Consider the following 17,961-nt stretch of genomic DNA (forward strand, 5'->3'; position numbering starts at 1 on the left):
TGATCCATTTTCACATGTAAGCTGATTTTCAGTGCTTAACACATTTCTTTCTACCTCTGATTTTAAAATGTATCAAGCAGTTTTAGGCATATTATTATAAGAGAAGCTGGAAGGAGTCTAGACAAAAGCCAAGAAAAGGGTTGAACATAAGTAAACTTGGCCACAATGGATGGTTGAAGTCAAAGCATTTGGCTAGTATAGAAAAGCAGTGACTGAAGGCAGAAATGACAATACTCTTTAAAAAAGAATGATGATCATTTTTTCCAGATTTTTGCTGCTGGATGAGAACAAGAGAAAGACTAGAATTTTTTTGCCACACTCCGATGCTGTTCCATGACACTTAATGTGCAAATGAATATCCACTTAGCAATCTGTTCCCTGCAGCTGAATTCACTATGTACCAAATTCCCAGTGGCTTTCATAGTCTCTAGCCTGGGCCAATTTCCTTCCATCTTATGTGTGGTGAAAGATTTCTGTTGAGCTGTTCATTGACACATAGCTTCAGTGTCAGTGGACAGAGTTTGCTTCTGAAGAGCCTAACAGGGCTTGCAGCACCACACTTGCTGATAAGGGTTGCTAAGGCTTGTCTTTGCTTTTGATGTCCATGCCTTGGTGACCACACTAACAGGTTATAAGGCCACAGCATCCCACTGTTATTTTATTTTCTCTCAGTTATGGAAGTTATGTTTTCCAAATCTCCTTACACCTAACTGAATTTGTGGCATTTTTTTTACCTGTCCTAGTCCTCTTTCTAGTATTGAAAATGTTTTTTGTCCAGAACCTGAATTTTTCTCCTTGTTAATCTTGCTCTCACTGTGATATATTCCTCTGACTTGCTGTTTGTCTTAATAAGGACCATTAAAAAGCATCAGGATGTTGCTCCAGATGAACAGTATCCTCAGAAGAACATTGCTTCTCTTGCAGTAAAACAGTGTTCCTCCTACCATTTATTTTCCATCATTGGCAGATAGGCTCCTTTTCTGGACCTCTTTTTGCCTGGAAAGTGTGACTGTTGGAGAGCTCTTAAATGGGTTGTTTCCACATCAGCACATTGAATAGAAGGGGACTGATGTTGCCTCAGCAAAGAAAAGACTTCTCTAAAAAGGGGACCCTATATGTACTGTGCATGCTGCTGATCTGAGCATCTACTTCCATGTTCAGCAGCTCTGAAGGCTAATTCTGGAGTTTCATTCCCCAAGCTCCATGGGAGAGAATGAAGTCCTACTTGTCTACAGTGTCTCAAATGTCAAAGCTGGAGCACTGGCACTGCTGGTAGTCCTTGATGATCTCAGCATTACTTCAGTGCTTTTTTCCTTTTTGATAACTACGAGTCCATGACCTGGGGTCAGCATGAAGAAATGATACACATAAACTCCTGAGAACAGGCAAGCTTATCCTTAAAAGAATTTAACAAGAAAAGTAGAAATATTCTATGTTGGCTGAGCAGCCTTAGATTACTTTAGCATTACATTGTTTGATCTTCAGTAATGCAAAAATGCTGAATAATTCTGAAAAGCAATGAGAAGGAAATATGGTAACTTTCTTCAGAAATACCTGGCTAGCACATGATGCCAATTTAATTATTTCTTTATGGAGATGATCTTGGGAAATTTGTGATTGTTAGGAGACTATGCCTTCACAAATTCTTCCAATAAGTCTGAAATAAATCTGTTTTGGATCAATGCATTTCTGACAAAGCTATTTTTAAAAAAGGAAGACAGACCTGGCTGGCTTCAAAGATTTCCCAAGTTGTTAGGTTTTCTGAACCAAGTATATGTGTTCTATATAAATTTTCACAGTTTTGGGAGTTCAGTTTTTTGCAAAAGAGTTATTTATCACTCCATCTAGAGAAGAATGAATTTGTCTGGAAGTATTCCATCAGTGTCGCTGCCTTCCTTCAGATGAGGAAAGAGGAGGGAGTTTTCAAGCATCCCAGTGGTAAAAAGTACCTCATCGGCAACTTTTGACATATCAGGAACATCACTGATATTTAATAGGAGTATTTTCATGATCTGTCAAGAAACAGTAAATTCCTCTGCAGATGAGCATCAATCTGGAAAATGTTTTGCAAAGCACTAGAAAAAGTTATCTTCATTTACTGCATTGCTATGTGTGGCATGACATGAGATTGTCTCAACAGGTGGTGAAATATGTTGCTAGCAAGTTACCAAACCATGCTGGAAACATTTGGTTTTGTTTCCCCAGTGCTCCATTACATCAGTTCTGTTATGAAGGTTGACCTGAGTCTGCAAAGAGAAATCCCATCTTTGCTGGGCGTGAAGGAGCCTCTGGGTGGGCAGCATCTTCACTTCAGTGCGTGCTGGATCAAATGTGGGTGTCTCTTTCTAGCCTCAGCCAATTGCTTTCCAAGAAGAAAGTGTGGAAGTGTCACAGATCAGACTGGAGGAGGCAGTCAGGATCAAGCATCTGTATTGCTACTCTTATCATATGGCCTAATTCAGAAGCCAAACTGATAAGACACAAAACCACTAGCAGCCTGTCTTGTAGAAATAGTGATGTAAGTGGAAGGAAAATAAATCAGCCTGTTAGCTCTTTGACACTGTGAGATGAGAAATCAGTGAGCTCTGTTAATTTACCCATGTCATGAATGGCTGTAATCTTACCTCTAGTTGGCATCATTTCTGCATAGTTACTGATTCAATGTAATTTTGTGTTTATTATAGTCTTACAGGCAATCATTAGAAAAATGTATTATATCAAATCAAAATACATATTTTATAATTTTTTTTCCCAGCCACTCTGAAAAATTCTTTAAAAATTTTATCTGGTTCTTCCTCTACATTGAAGAAATTGTTGTTATTCATAAATTACCTTTGTCTGCCTTCTGTGATGAGACATAACGAAGAGATACTTATAATGCTATCAATAAGACTTACCAACTTCATATCAGTCTACTGAAAGAACATATTTTGCCATGAATGTTTTTTACCTACTTAACACCAAAATCCATCTGTTTTATTAAAACTAAGTTCTGCTTTATTTTAACCAAGACCAGTAGGAAATATTTTCACTAATCTTGGAACTGAAAAAATGGGAAATAGCCTGAAAAGCATCACTATTGAAAATGAAAGCCTAGTTTCCCTAAATTGTTATCCTTTGACATGGTATAACCAGAGCTGAATAAACGAGACTCTGCTATATATATCCTGTGGAATTAAACAGTGGGAGGATCCATGCACACCTAAAGGTCTGTTATATTGAATTATTGAATGAGATCTTTTTATTTGGCCATGTGACTGAAAAGCTTTTTGTTTGATTTTTTTTTAACTGCCAACAGCCAAGAACAATACATATTGCTGTGATAAATCCAGAGAGACAGTCTGTAAAGGACAAAGTTGTCTTTTTCTAGGTAGAATTTGAATGTTTGATTAAGAAATGTAACTGTGGTAGCTACAGATAAATTAGAAACTTATATATATATATATATATATATATATATATATATATATATATATATATATCCTCTTTGCTCAGAAAAAGAAATTTTAATTTAGAATTACCACACTGTCTGTTAGGTATCACTGCAGAGGACTTTGGTACAATAAACTGTCTTGGTCCACTTGCTCAAGGATGAGCCTTAGTGGCCCTTCTGTACAGGAGAATGAATTGTTTATTGCATTGTGTCTGCTTCCAGCTTAAAAAATATTTTTGTTCTAAGTGTTTTTGTAGTTGATTTTTATGTTCCTCTGACAAGATCTCAGAAGCATATTTTTAAGAAGTTCTATATAGGCAGTTATTTAATTTTAAAATAACAATCCAAATCGAATTTGAAAAGTTTCAAATTGAAGTTTTGTCAATGGCAATTGTTTTGTATTTGATTCTGTGCTTTTTATTTCTTGGAAATATGGTGGAAGAAAGTTTATCAAGTGGCTGCTTAAGCCTTTTTTTTCCTCAATCTTAAGAACTAGGAGTATCAAGTAAATAGCAAAAGAACTAGCTGGTCACCAGGTAAATATATCAGAAATATAGAAATAACATCAGAAGTTAAATTATAATTAAAGTTTTTTGGTAGGATCTTCAAACAAGTTGAAAGGATACTCTCCCTGTTTTCAGTGCTATAAGGGGCAGAAGTTCAGATAAATAGTCTCTTGCTTTGGAAAGCTTGCAGCTCAAAAGTTAGTAGATCAGGTAAATTAAATTGTCATGTGAACAAGCTGAAATGCTATCAAAGGCAGTAAATAAAATATTTCTTCTAGTGTTGATGTTTATTGGAGGAAGCAGTTTTAAGGAAAGTGTCTGCTCAACAGACACTTTCCTTAAAGGGAAAGTGGGCAGAGGACATACCAAAGGGTGCTAGGAAAGTGGAGGAACTGGTAAGAGGGACCGAAATAAGAAATAATGAGGAGAATCTGAGTGCACAGCAAGTATGCCAAAGACTGAGACCCACTGGTCACTTTTGGGAAGCTATCCAGTTACTTTTCAGCTACATTAGTAAGTACAGGCAGAAACCACAGATGACCGTATTTTTCTTTTTTTTTTTAATTCAGCAGAGTAATGTTTTGCTTTATTTGGGATGCAGTAAAGGACACAGAAATTCAGCTGAGGATATCACTGCTAAGTTAAATTTTGACCTTGTTCAATCATAAGAAGTAATCAATCTTTTCAAGAAGTATGAGAGCAACTCTCATGAAGCAAAGAAGGGCAAAGAGATTGTCTTTGCAGTTCTTTGAGATTCCTTTTTGTCTCATTCTTTCTCTTCTGTATAGCTCTAGTGCAGATATTCTGAACACTGCAGATTTCTGTACTACTGTTCACAGGAGGATGGCCCAGAGGTTAACATGCTAGTCTAGAATAATCAGATTTTGCATATGATTGTAATTCTCTGAACTTGATGTAGAAGTTCCTTGCCTTTTCTGTACTGTACTTTTTTTGCCCAATGGTAAAGTGACCAAAAAAAGCACTATTACTGTATTAAGCAATTTTGTGAGGAAACAGAAAACTCAAAAGTTTGAGCGTAGGTGTTGCTGTGCTATTAATAGTTCACTTCAGCAGCCCACACATAGGCTGCTTGAGTTATATCCTGCCTTGCCTCAAGCTGCCATCCCATGTCATGTTTGCCACCTGCACAGAGGTGTTTGAGGTATCCTGGGTGATCTCAGATGACCATGGGAAGGCAAATGAATCAAACCAGTGATTTCTCAAAGCTGATTGTTTGTTTTCAGCTTGGTGTCTATTCTCTCATAATTGTTTCACTTCTGCTTAACTCCTTCTTTGATTTCTCACTCTTTTTTCCTCTCTATATTTTGATCTATGTTGTTTATTGTTTCTTTCCATTTTGTTTTCCCGTTTAAGCTACAATCTATGAAAACCACCTGCCATGCACCTTTCCAGCATCTCTACCTTGATGCTGTCTCTGTTATGTTTGCTATCCTCACACACAGTCTAGCTTCTTTATTGTTCGAACCTGTACAGGTTTCAAGTTTTCACATCCACTGGAGATAAGCACTGTTCAGGATACAGACAGAGAGTATCTGATGAGCCATTTTATCACGTGGGACCACATAGCATTGTCTTGTGAAGTTCTTAAGAGAAAAGCAGAAGTCCCTAGCAGTATACTCACATAGCTGTCAGTATTCCTTCCCTTCTCATAAGCAAAATGAGGCCTTTGTAAACTTAAAAGCTCATCCTTCCATCTCCTTGTAATTCTACTGCCCAGCTAAGTTTTACTGCTGTACCTCTTAGGGTGACACTTAATGCTGAACAGTAACCATCTGCTATTCTGTTAAATTTTTCAAAGGTGCATACTTCCAGTAAAATAAATTATTTGCTGGATGTTGCAAAGAAAATATTGTGGTACACTGCAATATGCAGGTCAGTGTCCTCTGTAAAGTTCTTTCTGCTTTTAACCAAATGACCAAAGACTAAGGTAGGAGTCTGTGGCTTCATTCCAAAAACAATCATAATCTTGTTTGTTTTGTGGATCTCTTTAGAGAATTTTTACATTATCTGGGCAATGACGAACAATTAGATTCTGTGATTTGCAGAAAGGTTACTATGATCATCTCTCATTGCATAATGTTCACATTTGTCATTTAGGCTGCATTTCCCTCCTTAACTTTTATTTATGAGAATGTAGCTTATCATAGTGGTTTATGCTTGTCTGGATATTATTCAGTATTCTTCTCATTTTTTAAGCAAACTGTTCCAATGCGTGATGGTATTTTACAATACTCAAAGCACCAACAAGCAAAAGCTTACAAAAAATTAACAAAAGAAAAGCATTTGTAAGAGAAGTACACCTTTTTGCTTCTTTAAGCAGTGAATACCTTATCAGAACTTCACAAATAGCATAACAGTCCTTCAATAAGAAAAATCCACTGGGTCTATAAAATGTGAAGAGACAACATCAATTCATTGAAATTCAGTTTTAGTGAGAGAGAGGAGGTTGGGAGAAGGTTCTGAAGTAGCATCACTGTACAGTTGTCATGTGTCTTCCCTAGTCATCTTATTTTGCGGGGGTTTGGAAAGAGGTTCGTTAGAGGTTAGATCCATATTACATGGACAATTAGTCTGACCAGTAGAGCTGTCTTTATGCTCTTTCATACTGGAGAATGCCTGGTACTTTGCAGCTTCCCTCTTCCATTACTTGGGTCGTATTTCATGCATTTGTGCAGTTCAGGATATGACTTCTCTTTGCCTTTGTACAGCAGAAATTGCCTATGTTATATATTAGAATAGCAATTGTGGAGCTGCATTAATCCACTAAATGAAACATTCCCAAATGCAGTTTACTGTGATGGCCTCTCTTCTAGGATATGATCCACTGTGTCAAATTTGAGCAAAAAACCTCAGCTGTAAATGGTGGACAAATTAGCATTATTGTGCCCAGTGTAAGAGAAGATCTAGGAGGAGTCTGGGGAACCATTACCAGTACAGTAATAATACAGGACAGTGAAGATTTTCTGTAATTTGATGAATATTCAGTTGTTCTGTGTGTCATTAGTAATGCCAATATGTACTGAAAAAAGAACTGGTAACCACAGATGGCCTAAAGCTGATCTGGAAACCTGAGCTAAGTTCAGTCATTTTGTAAGATTAGTAACAGAAACCAGAACCTGTCAAAGTAATTGATTCTAAGTGAAGAGCTTAATTGTAGTGTCTTTTCTTTGGTAAAAATTTTATAGGAAAATGGTCAGTGTTCTGTATTGATCAGGTTTTCAGGCTTTTGAGAGTCTGTCAATGACAAAGGGATTTTTTTTCCACAACTTTGCAGCAGATATTAATGAGAACAGAGGGTTCAGCAAACATTTCACTGTCAGCTGTTGTTTTTGCAGGAATGCTATGGTGAAATAGCAGCAGGAGTACAAGGACAAGGCTGTGTTTTTGGGAAGTGTGTGACTGTATAGTATGGAGAGTATGAAATTCAGTCAACTCCTTAGAGAAGAAAAGCCATTGAGATTGTTGCATTAAAGCTATGCTGACGTCAAAATATTCATAGCAGAACTGAAACTGCACAATACATTATGCTATTTCAGACACAGGAATCTTAACTCTGTCATAAAATGGTAATTTATACTTACTGGATGTGTTCAGCACTAGAGAAAAATTAACAGTTTTAAAAAAATCTTACTATTTTTCTAATCATAAAAATCCATCCCATTTTTAATCCTACAATATAACAATATTGAAAAATATCTTAATGCCCATCTTCTTTTACTGACCATATTTTGAGATTTCAGTGCTGAAGGGAAATGGAGGCAGAAGACATCAACATCATGACAGAAAAAGACTGGTTCTGTTTTTAAATGCCACCCAACTAGATCTTGAGTAGTCAGATATGAATGTTACCTCTTTGGAGAGGAGGCTTTCTATTATCTGGACTAAATAAATAGGTCCACAAGCTTAATACTTACATATCTGTAATCTACTGTGCTGTCTCTTGCTGTCCCTCTTTGCAGCAGAACAACCAAGCAGCATCTTTGTAATGATTCTCCCTGTTTTCACTTCAGCATACCATGTGCTAACTGTGAGGAGCTCGGAATCTTGTGTGGCTTCTATGACTCTTGAGTATTCTGTTTCTTGTTTTTAACAGCTTGCTGTCATGCTTAAGTGAGAGTCAGTATATAAGTTTTGAAATTATTTCTGTGCTGGGGTTAATACTTCTATGTTCTCTTCCTAGATAGCTTGTATTTCTACAACAAACAGGGTTTCTTAAACTTTGTTCCCACACTTCTCAAATACGAGCTGGGAATCATGGACCATGCTTAACATTTCTACTTTGACAGTGTTTTATAGTTTTGGATATTGGACACTTTGTGTAGCATCCCACTGAATGAAAATAATTGTCTTTTTAAACATGGAGGTGTTTGTGATGCTTGGGTAGGGGTTTTTGGTAGGAGGAGATGTCTGGCTTGTGGCAAGGTGAGTGGTGGGGTGGAGTTTTTTGTCTGTCTGGAATTACTGTCAGGCTCTGGTAAAGCTTGGGTCTGTGAGAAACAAGGCTCTTTAAAATTTTTAGAAGTTTAATAAGGGATAAAAGGGACAGTATCCAGCACTGGGGTGCTCAGCAAGCTGCCAGAAGCACACCTTTAATTATAAAAACTCTTCTTATGTACTTTCTTATTGCATTGGTCAAATGCTTATAAATGAAGATTATACATATTCAAACATTCCTTTGAGTTTACATGTTCCAAGAATTCTGTATCGTATTTCGACCCCTGACCTTATCTTCTTAGAGCATGTGCCACAATACAGATGTGATTCTGAGAGTCTTGTATTTTATTTCCTCACCAGGGTCTGTGGTTTGACAGTTACTGAGAGCCAAAGGGTCAGTGGTAGATTCCTTTTTGCTCTTTGGGTGTTATTTGCCTAGTTTGTTCAATGTTATCTTATACAGACATTCTAGCTGTCTTTACAAGTACTTTCAATCAACATTAGCTATTTCACTATTGTCGGCTACAAAAATAAAGGCATTCCTTATTACTTCACAAATACAATTGCCTCTGAAAAAGTTAATAAAGTTAATGTTATTATACACAGTACATATCCTTTATTTTAATATTTTGCAGAAGCCTAAACTATAATATGTATTTATCACACTAAAACATACAATCTACACAGGGATTAGGGTATTAAATATAAAAGGCTGACGAATTATACTATATCAAAATCAGTTGAAAAGAGATTGCAAACTGTACTATATCAAAATAATTTACAAAAGCTAATAATAGCAAAAGATAATAACTACATAGTTATTTATAACAGGGCCATGATTTTTTCCTTTATGAGTTGACATATACTACTTCACAGCTGATTAAGTTAAAATACAGTCATGCTTACTTCAAACTTAACCCATTGTGTTTCTGTTTTTTTTTTAATGCCAGATAAGCATTGCTGTGTATCATAAGAAGCTCCTTTCAAAGCTTCTATTTTATATTGGCCAAATACTTCTTTAAATGTTATGAGCATTTGCTGATATCCATATGATGTTTTGCACTAGGGTAACTCTAAAATTAATTCTCCTGCATGGCTGGTTTTCATTTTAAGCAATTTCTGCCCAGAAGTACCATGTTGAAACTCCTCTGGAAAATTGCACATATTAGTCATGCAGCCCTAGAATTTCTTTTGCAGGTTGTAGAAAAGTATGGTATTAGGTAAAAAAAAAAAAAAGAAATGTTGTGGAATGGTGTTGTAAAACTGTTGTGCAACAGTGTTATAGATGCATGAGTGTGCTTTTCTTGAGATCCAGAGCACTTTACTGTTCTCAAAAAAATTTGAGAGAGAGTCTATGACAATGTTTTGAACTCTTGTGTTGTCTTGCTTTTCTGGGGTTATTCTGTTATATCCTAAATTGTGCTACTTTTGACAAATTAGTTTTTTCAGGATTTTAATGGTCCTGTGAATTTCTGATTAAATCTTCTGAAGACTTTTCCTCTGTCTGAGCAGTCAGATCTTCCTGCCCTGAATGGTTTTAAACATGTTGGTTGTTCTTTGAGAATACTGATGTGTGCCTGAGGGTGATGTATCTTGGGATGTCTGATGAAGTCAGTTCCTGCCCACCCTGCTGCTGCCCTGCAGGAAGCAGAGCTGCCCTTGAGGCAGCTCCTGGGTGGCCACAGCTTACATCAAAGAATCAGTTTCAGCATTGGGTTTTTTTCTTCTTTTTTTTTTTTTTTCTTTCCTTGAATTGCCATAGTCTTAAAAACTTTTTTAGGAGATGAGGCTAGGCCTCTCAGGGTGGTAGTTTCAGTAAATAATAAAACACTCGTTCTTGCCTCAAGACAAGAGTTTTCAGTGTAATCAAGCTTTCTCAAGCTAATCTGTAGTTTATTTCACTATATTAGTTTCTTCAGTAGGTTGCATGCACTTAACAACCTTCACATTGCAATTATTCTAAAACTGCTCAGTTGAATTCAAGATCCTCATAAAACTGAATGTTTTATATGGTAAATAAAGGCACTTAAGATTAAAGGCATATTAATAATCTTACATCATCTGAAAGGTCTTTTGCAGATGCAACAACCCCAAATGGAAGTACTCTGGATGAAATTTCTAAATTACATCTGACATGATTGATGTTCTTACTCAAATTTTGCGTCTTGGTGTAGAATCTGCCCTATGATATGTCAGTACCACATTTCCTGGCAATTCCTCTCTACATATTTTTACTTGACCATATCTAAATTTACCATTGTATTAAATTTAGCTTTTACTTCATTCTCAATGCTAATTGGACTTAACTATTTAGTTCATATATTCTTAGCAACATGCTGGATGAACACTGATACTCAGATACGTTTAAAAAAATCTTTTTCTGTCATTTTAAGAGAAAGCTTAGTGGTAGCTGAGATAGTTTAATTATATGAAATGAGGTAGCTTTTATCCTGTTTTATTTTATTAGGGTGAACATATTCATCAACTATTTCATGCAGTTTTCAGAAGATGACAAAAACTTGAATATAAAACATTTACTGAGATTCAGTTTGTATCCATTTCTTTAATTTTTAAATTTTATTGTATTGTAAATGATACAGACTGTTCATACACATTGATAAGATGTTCTCAACCTCAAATTTTATTTCTCTGTATGGGTGTACTAAGAAAAAAAATGCTAGCCACTTGCCTTCACTAAGTTTTAGATTCACTCAAGCCCTTCAGGCCACCACATGTTCAAGATCTTTGATTCCTCTGCTTTCTTTTTTTCAAAAGGCAGACAAGCCTTCATCCAGCTTTAGCCCTACCCAAAAACACCCTATAGGTGCTGACCTAACTGAGCAAAAATAAAATATAAACTATAGACTTCTATTGACAAGCAACTTCCACTTTGAGACAGAAGTGCACAAACAAGAGCTGAAAGGTAGGTCATTTTCTACAACTGTCAACCTGGCCACTTTTCTGTTTAACTACCAGTGGTAAACTTGTGAGTAGGTTAGGTCTAAAAGGCTAAGCTACACATTCATTAGTCCATGGAGTTATATGGGTGGGATCTAAAAGAACCTGTGAGGAATAGTTTACTTTAGCCCCAGTGTGCTCCACTGTCTCTATATGGAATTGTGGGGATGGGATTAGGATTGCTTTTAGCAAAAGAATAAGTCAACCCCAGTTGTCTGTGTACATGGCATGAGCTGCAGGACTTCCATGAGGGTAAGTTTCTTTAGTCTCTGGCTTGGAACTTGTAGATCCAACCATATGACGTATATATTGTTCTGATTTGGACTGGGAAAATTGAGAAACTGTGTTATAAATTATCAGTATTAGGATTAGTGTTGGTGTTTGTAGACGCTAAATTGTATGACTGCATCTTGGTTCAGCTAAATATCTGTATATAAATGGAAAGTTGGAGACAGGATAAAAAAATCCCAAACCACAGGATGTAAGTGCTGTGGGAGGTTGTTCCCTTCTGAGCCTTGCACTATTGGGCCTGAGTGCACATTTGGAAATGTGGATGTGTGCCATTGATATGAAAAAAAGAGTCCATCATGACAACTTTTGATGCTGTAGTTTGTGATCTATGTTATGTATGCTCATGCTACAGTTAACATGCTTCTTGCTCCAAATGTGGTTTGAATGCATTGCCATGGTCAGGAGGCAATGCATTCATTGCCTGGCCACCACCTCTTTGAAAAAAATGTGTTGGATTTTCAGAAAGCCTCCTGGTGTGGATCAGAGCTGTGCCACGGTTGTGGGCAGCCTGTTTGGCTCATTGGTGACAAGGAGCAATGTGAAGGCCTGTGATGATTCAAAATATTAAATTATTTCTCTTTATAATTTTCTGTTATACTTATTAATATTTTTGAAGAGGTTGGTGATAAGAGTGTATGAGGTTTTTTTGACTTGTTAACTTTCTTACAAGCAACTAAAAATGAACATAGCTATTGGCAGCAAAAGGCTAGTCTATATCTTTTTTTCTTCTCTGATATCATTCTTTCAGTCTTTCTGCAGTAATTATGACAAAACTTATTTCATATGCCATTTCCACAGGTGGCATTGCATCACCTTCATTATTATCTTGACCTCTGGTTTCCACAGTAGCAATGCTCATCACTCCTTTGTGCAGCCTGATTTTGTGCTGTGAGGCTGGCTGGACTTTGGAGAAGAAGAAAGAAGTCTGAGAAAGAATATGGTAGTACTGGAGCTGTACATTCTTTGTTTTGAGAAGAATACATTATAATGTTTATATGTGTATTCATAGCATCTGCTAGTTGCTACTGTTTCAATTTTATGGGACTTCTGGGTTTTGTTTCGGTTTTGTTATTAACTGTGCAAATAGATTGTTTTGTCAATTTGTAATGGGAGAGCAGTCAATCAATGTGGGATGGTTCACTCCTACAAGCAAGTACTCTGTAAAGATTCGGGGATTGCTTTATAAGTAGGGTGAAGCCTTTTTGCAGCTATGTTTAAGTCTTCAGTATTATAATGAATGGATAGCAATGGGATTTAATAATAGAATGCATTTATTGTTGTTAAATGCAGTGCAAGGCATCAAATTGCTTTTGAGATTGCTGATTGAATAGCCCTTATTGCTGAATTATTGTAGCATGCTTATTATCTAGTGGATGACAATCTACTCATGAATTAATGAGGGGAGCAAAATGAACGCTATGTTTTAAATAGGCATCAGCCTTACAGTTCTTTAATTTTTATGACTTTATGTTGAAAATCATGCAGATAAAAATAATGTTAATACTGTTCGATGTAATGAGAAGAAAAAAACTGATGAGGTTTTCTTCTTTCTTTCTCTGAACTGGAGGACAATTTGTAGTGCCAGCAGAATTCTCTCATTCTTTCTTGCTTTGAAAAAACAAGAACCATTCCCCCAAGGACTCCATACTCGGAAGTATATTTACACACAAACACACACACCCCATACTCCTGCTCTCATCTTTTTTTTTTTTCTTTTTTTTTTTTACAGAATAGTTTCTTGTGTGAATTTTGGAAATAGTAGAGCACAAAACATTCCCAGAAATAGTAGAGCACAAAACATTCCCAAAAGTAAAATGCTATTTATGTCTAACTGCAAGAACAGAATGTTGAAAGTAGCAGATGTTTTGATTTGTGTCATAAATATTAAATTATTCCTGATTTCCTTCATTCCAGGTTCTTCAAAAATTAGGAAAAGCAGATGAAACTAAAGATGAGCAGTTTGAAGAATACGTTCAAAATTTCAAACGGCAAGAGGTCAGTTACTTTTTCACTTTCTTTAATTGTGTCTTAAGAACGCAATATATTTAACTTGCTGGTTTTGAAGGTGTTGCAGGGAACAGATAGGAGTCTATTTTTTCTTGGGTACAAAATTTTGTTGTGCAGTTTTCAAACAGAGGTGACAGTTGCATTTGTCCATGCAGAGCGCTAAAATACGGGCTGAAGATAAAAGGGCAATTGTTGTCATATGTAACATCATCATGCTTAAACCGCTTGAGATCAGAGTGTCAGTACATTTTCACCAGTAATTAAGAATAGAACCCAACCTCAACTAAATTAAGCTCTGTGGTCTCCTTGTTACAAAGCAAGAGAAGTATTTATATGGTTTCATTTTGTGGATTACTTTCATCAGTGCTACATAATAATGCTGGTTTTATAAGAGTGAGTAGATTATTGTTTCAGACTGCACATATGTTGTGAACTTCCCCATGGGTGCTGAGGTCTGTGGTGGCAGTGCTGATGAAGCATAACTAGGCAGCAATGCCTCAATTACTGCTAGTGTTATAAACACAACACAGGAAACCACAGGTGCTCCAAGGAGTTTATAACCTAGTCCCAGTGCAATCCTAAATTCTAACCCCAATTACTTGTTGCTTTGTTGGACAGACTTTTTGGCTCTGAGATGATGAGTTGCAATTTAATATACAGTACACATTTCTAGCACAAATTAATACCTCCCATGGACTGTGGTAATACCACCAAGAAAATAGTCTTGTTAAGTAAGTATGAACTGACATATCTGCCGTCTTTGTGAGCTGTTATTTAGAGCTCCTGTAGAAAAGAATTGGAGAGTGAGAGCTACTCCCACACATTTTACACAATCTAAAATTTGGCTCATGTCAGCGTTTGCAGTTTCTGCTCTGAATCAGTCCTATTCTACCAAATGCACTTCCCTCCTTTCCATGTAAACACAAAGCCTGCATCCTGACTGCTAGAATGCTTATTAACTCTACTGCATCTTATTGTCACTTTGTCTTTATTTTCCTCTCAGTGTCGAAGAGAGGGAGGTTTCAAAAGTTATTGAGCTTTCCTCTTCACCAAAGAGAATACTGGGAAGTGAAAGAATCTGTATCTCTGAGATGGGTAGTTCTTTCCTCAAATTTCCCAAGGTCAGGAAGATGGTGGGATTTAATAGAAGTTTTGAAAGCCTACAGAGATGTTATATTTTCCCTTTTCTTCCCTTTCCACTTTTCCAAGTCTTCTTGACTTGACCTTTTGATTATTCGATGTCGTTGCTTATCCTTTTTGTCCGTACCCCAGCTGTTTCATGGCTAGTGACTGTGTAGAAATATGGTGCATCTCTGAGGAGTTTCTTCAGTGTAAGAGCAAATGGAGCATCTCCATGAAGAAACTGAATTTGTGATATTTTTCTAGTTCAAAATTCTGAGACAAAAAAGAGGGGAAAGAAGAAAAAAAATCCTTTTAAGAAAAATGATATCTCAAGTATTTCTGTCCTTTACCAAGAATTTTCTGTAATGGTGATTTTAAGCTGAAAATCTTGCTTAGATCTAAGGAGGATATTAGCATTACTTTCTTTTTTATTTCCTCATCCTTTGATGTACATAGAGGCAGTAATAAACAGTAAAGGACTCTGCAGGAACTGCATGATGCTAAATCCTAAATGCAAATGTGAGTTGGGACCAGAGAGAGAATTGGGTAGGGAGGGGTGACTGCAAAGGGAACTACTACAATTGTCATGACAGTTGCACTGACACACCAAATGAGAGAGACTTTATTTACTGAACTAGTCACACATGCTTACTGTGCTTTCAAGAAATTTTGTTATGCTCAATTCTTCAAATGCAGCAGGGAAAATGCTGTAAAAGCACTGTTTCTGCCATGTTCACCAATAAAAAGCATAGAAATAGCTTAATTTTTCAAAGTTTTTTCCATGCTTTGATCTACAATTTAATAGCAATGCAAAGATATGAAGCATTACAATGTACATCTGAATTATCACTCATACTGATTTATGCCATGCAGAACTGCTGTCTTCTGTGAACTCAAGCAGCCATCTCTTCTTGGTTTACATTCAGTCCTGCTTTCAAGTTCATTCTGCAACTCTAGGGGCTTTAGATAAAGAAAAGTCAAACTCTAGATGTTAAAGCATAAAAAGTTAATCTGGTGGATGTATCTCTGTGCTGAAGCTCACCAAACTGTTGCTGTGGGCCATTCAGGAAGCTTGCAAGAACAACCAACCCTGTTAGAAGCTGTACCATCTTTTTCAGTTTCCTCCAGGATTATTTATCTCTGTGATTGTCACTGACCTAACAAGGCCATGGCAGAGGAAGTTTGAGAGGAGGTCCAAGCTTTACTTTGTTTCTTGCAATCTCACTTATCAATGATTTGTCTGTTCCCTGGCCACCCCTCCTGCTGTCAGTTCATTCTGAGGAGCACTATCACTTCAGTTCTTTGTCTCTTACATGTTCTTTGTTGCAGCTGGTGCTATGTGTGCCCTGGAGATCCTGGTAAGCTGAAAGCTGTGAACATGGTCTGTCTATCTTGTTTGCCTGCATTACTGAGCATGCAACCCTTGAGAGGTCAACTAACCTTAAGAAAAGAATGATCTTTTTATTACTACTCCTCAAAGATAATAAATAGGGACTCCCAGTTTAGCCCACTGAAAGGATAAAGGAAAGAGCATAGTGCTCATTATCCAGGAAACAGAAAATTGAAAAGCTGAAATCTTTGCCTGACTAGTAGATTAGATAATGTGCCTGTACCAAACTCAGAAGAAGGCTATTTGTAAGGATACATGCATGTCGTGGTTTGATACAGGCACCCACAAAAGCCACTCACTCACCCTCCCTTGCAACAGCTGTGCAGAGGAGAGAAAAATTTCATGAGTGCTTCATGTGTTAAGGACTAGGAGAAAACACTCCAAGGACAAAATAGGCTGAGCTTAAAGGTACAAAGTTAATTTATTGCTATCAGACAAGGAAAATGAGAAGTAAAATAAGCCCTTTTAAACATCTTTTTCTCCCAACTCCTCCCTCCTTCCCACCGACAGCACAGGGAGACAGGGCTGAGGGTTTTGGTCAGTTTGTCACCTGAGGTTTTCCTCCACTACTCAGGGAGAGGAGTCCTTCCCCTGCTACACCATGGGGTCCCTTCTCATGGGAGACAGTTCTCTGTGAACTTCTCCAGCATGGCTCCAAATCTCATGAGCAGCAGTCCTGCCAAAACTGCTGCAACTTGACTTCTTCCCAAGGCAGACAGTCCCCCCAAAACTGCTGCTGTGTAGGCCGCTCTTCCACGGTTTGCAGTCCTCCAAGGACAGGCTGCTCCAGCCTGGATGCAGGGCCCCCTCTCTCCACCGGCTCTCCCACTGGATCACAGCCTCCTCCAGGGCATCCACCCACTCCAGTGTGAGCACGTCTCCCATGGGGTGCAGGTGGATCTCTACACCCCCTATGGACCCCCATGGGCTGCAGGGGCACGGCTGCTTCACCAGGGTCTTTACCACAGCCTGCAGAGGAATCTCAGCTCTGGTGCTTGGAGCACCTCCTGCCCCCCTTCTCCACTGGCCTTGGTGTCTCCATGTTGTTTCCCTCACAAGTTCTCACCTCCTCCTCTTCTCTGGCTAGGACAAATCTGCGCATGCACACTTTTTTAAACATTTTTTCCCTAAATAAGTTATCACAGAGGCATTACCAACATCTCTAATTGGCCCAGCCTTGGCCAGCAGCATGTCTGTGTTCAGAGCCACCAGGGATTGGCTCTGCAGGACACAGTGGAAGCATCTAATACCTTCTCACAGAAGCCACCCCTGGCTGCCAAAAATTAGGCCATGTAAAACCAATGCAAAGCAGCAGATCTATAGGGGGAAAATGATCATTTCAATTCCTCAGTCATCCATTCCCATCTCTTTCTGAATACAGTTGGATAAGAGCCTCTTCTGGACATGACAACCCAGAGCTGAATTACCTAGATGAATCACCATGGAGAAACTGAGTCATCCCATGTCCAGAGAGAACAGAGCACAGTTGCTTTGCAGAGCCCCTGGACTTTCTCTATCAAAACCATTTAACTCCTGCAGCTGATGACAACAGAAAAACATTTATATTTTAAACAATGAATACAACTGGTTTGCATCTACCAGTTAAGCTGTAAACTGAAAATTCCCACTCTAAATCAAAACTTGTGGAACATATAAACTCACATATGACAGTATGACAAACAGATTTTCATTTTACTGTAAGAAATTTCTTGAGATTTAAACATTTATCTCTGCACAGCTAATTGTAAATATGCTCAGCCTCTTAATCGACTCTGAAGTTTAGAATGAGGGGGAAAAGA

The 17,961-nt window shown here is 37.6% G+C and overlaps 1 protein-coding gene across 2 annotated transcripts in view; it reads left to right on the plus strand.

Moving 5' to 3' along the window:
• Positions 1–17,961, plus strand: part of AMPH (amphiphysin) — a 127,259-nt gene that overhangs the window by 45,963 nt on the left and 63,335 nt on the right. For both annotated transcript variants that reach the window (XM_005487005.4, XM_014267012.3), the window contains exon 2: positions 13,558–13,638. In XM_005487005.4, coding sequence (XP_005487062.2) covers positions 13,558–13,638 — 81 coding nt within the window. The remainder of the gene's footprint in view (positions 1–13,557; positions 13,639–17,961) is intronic.

The sequence above is a fragment of the Zonotrichia albicollis genome, chromosome 1, assembly GCF_047830755.1.
Source record: "Zonotrichia albicollis isolate bZonAlb1 chromosome 1, bZonAlb1.hap1, whole genome shotgun sequence".
Lineage (NCBI taxonomy): Eukaryota > Metazoa > Chordata > Aves > Passeriformes > Passerellidae > Zonotrichia > Zonotrichia albicollis.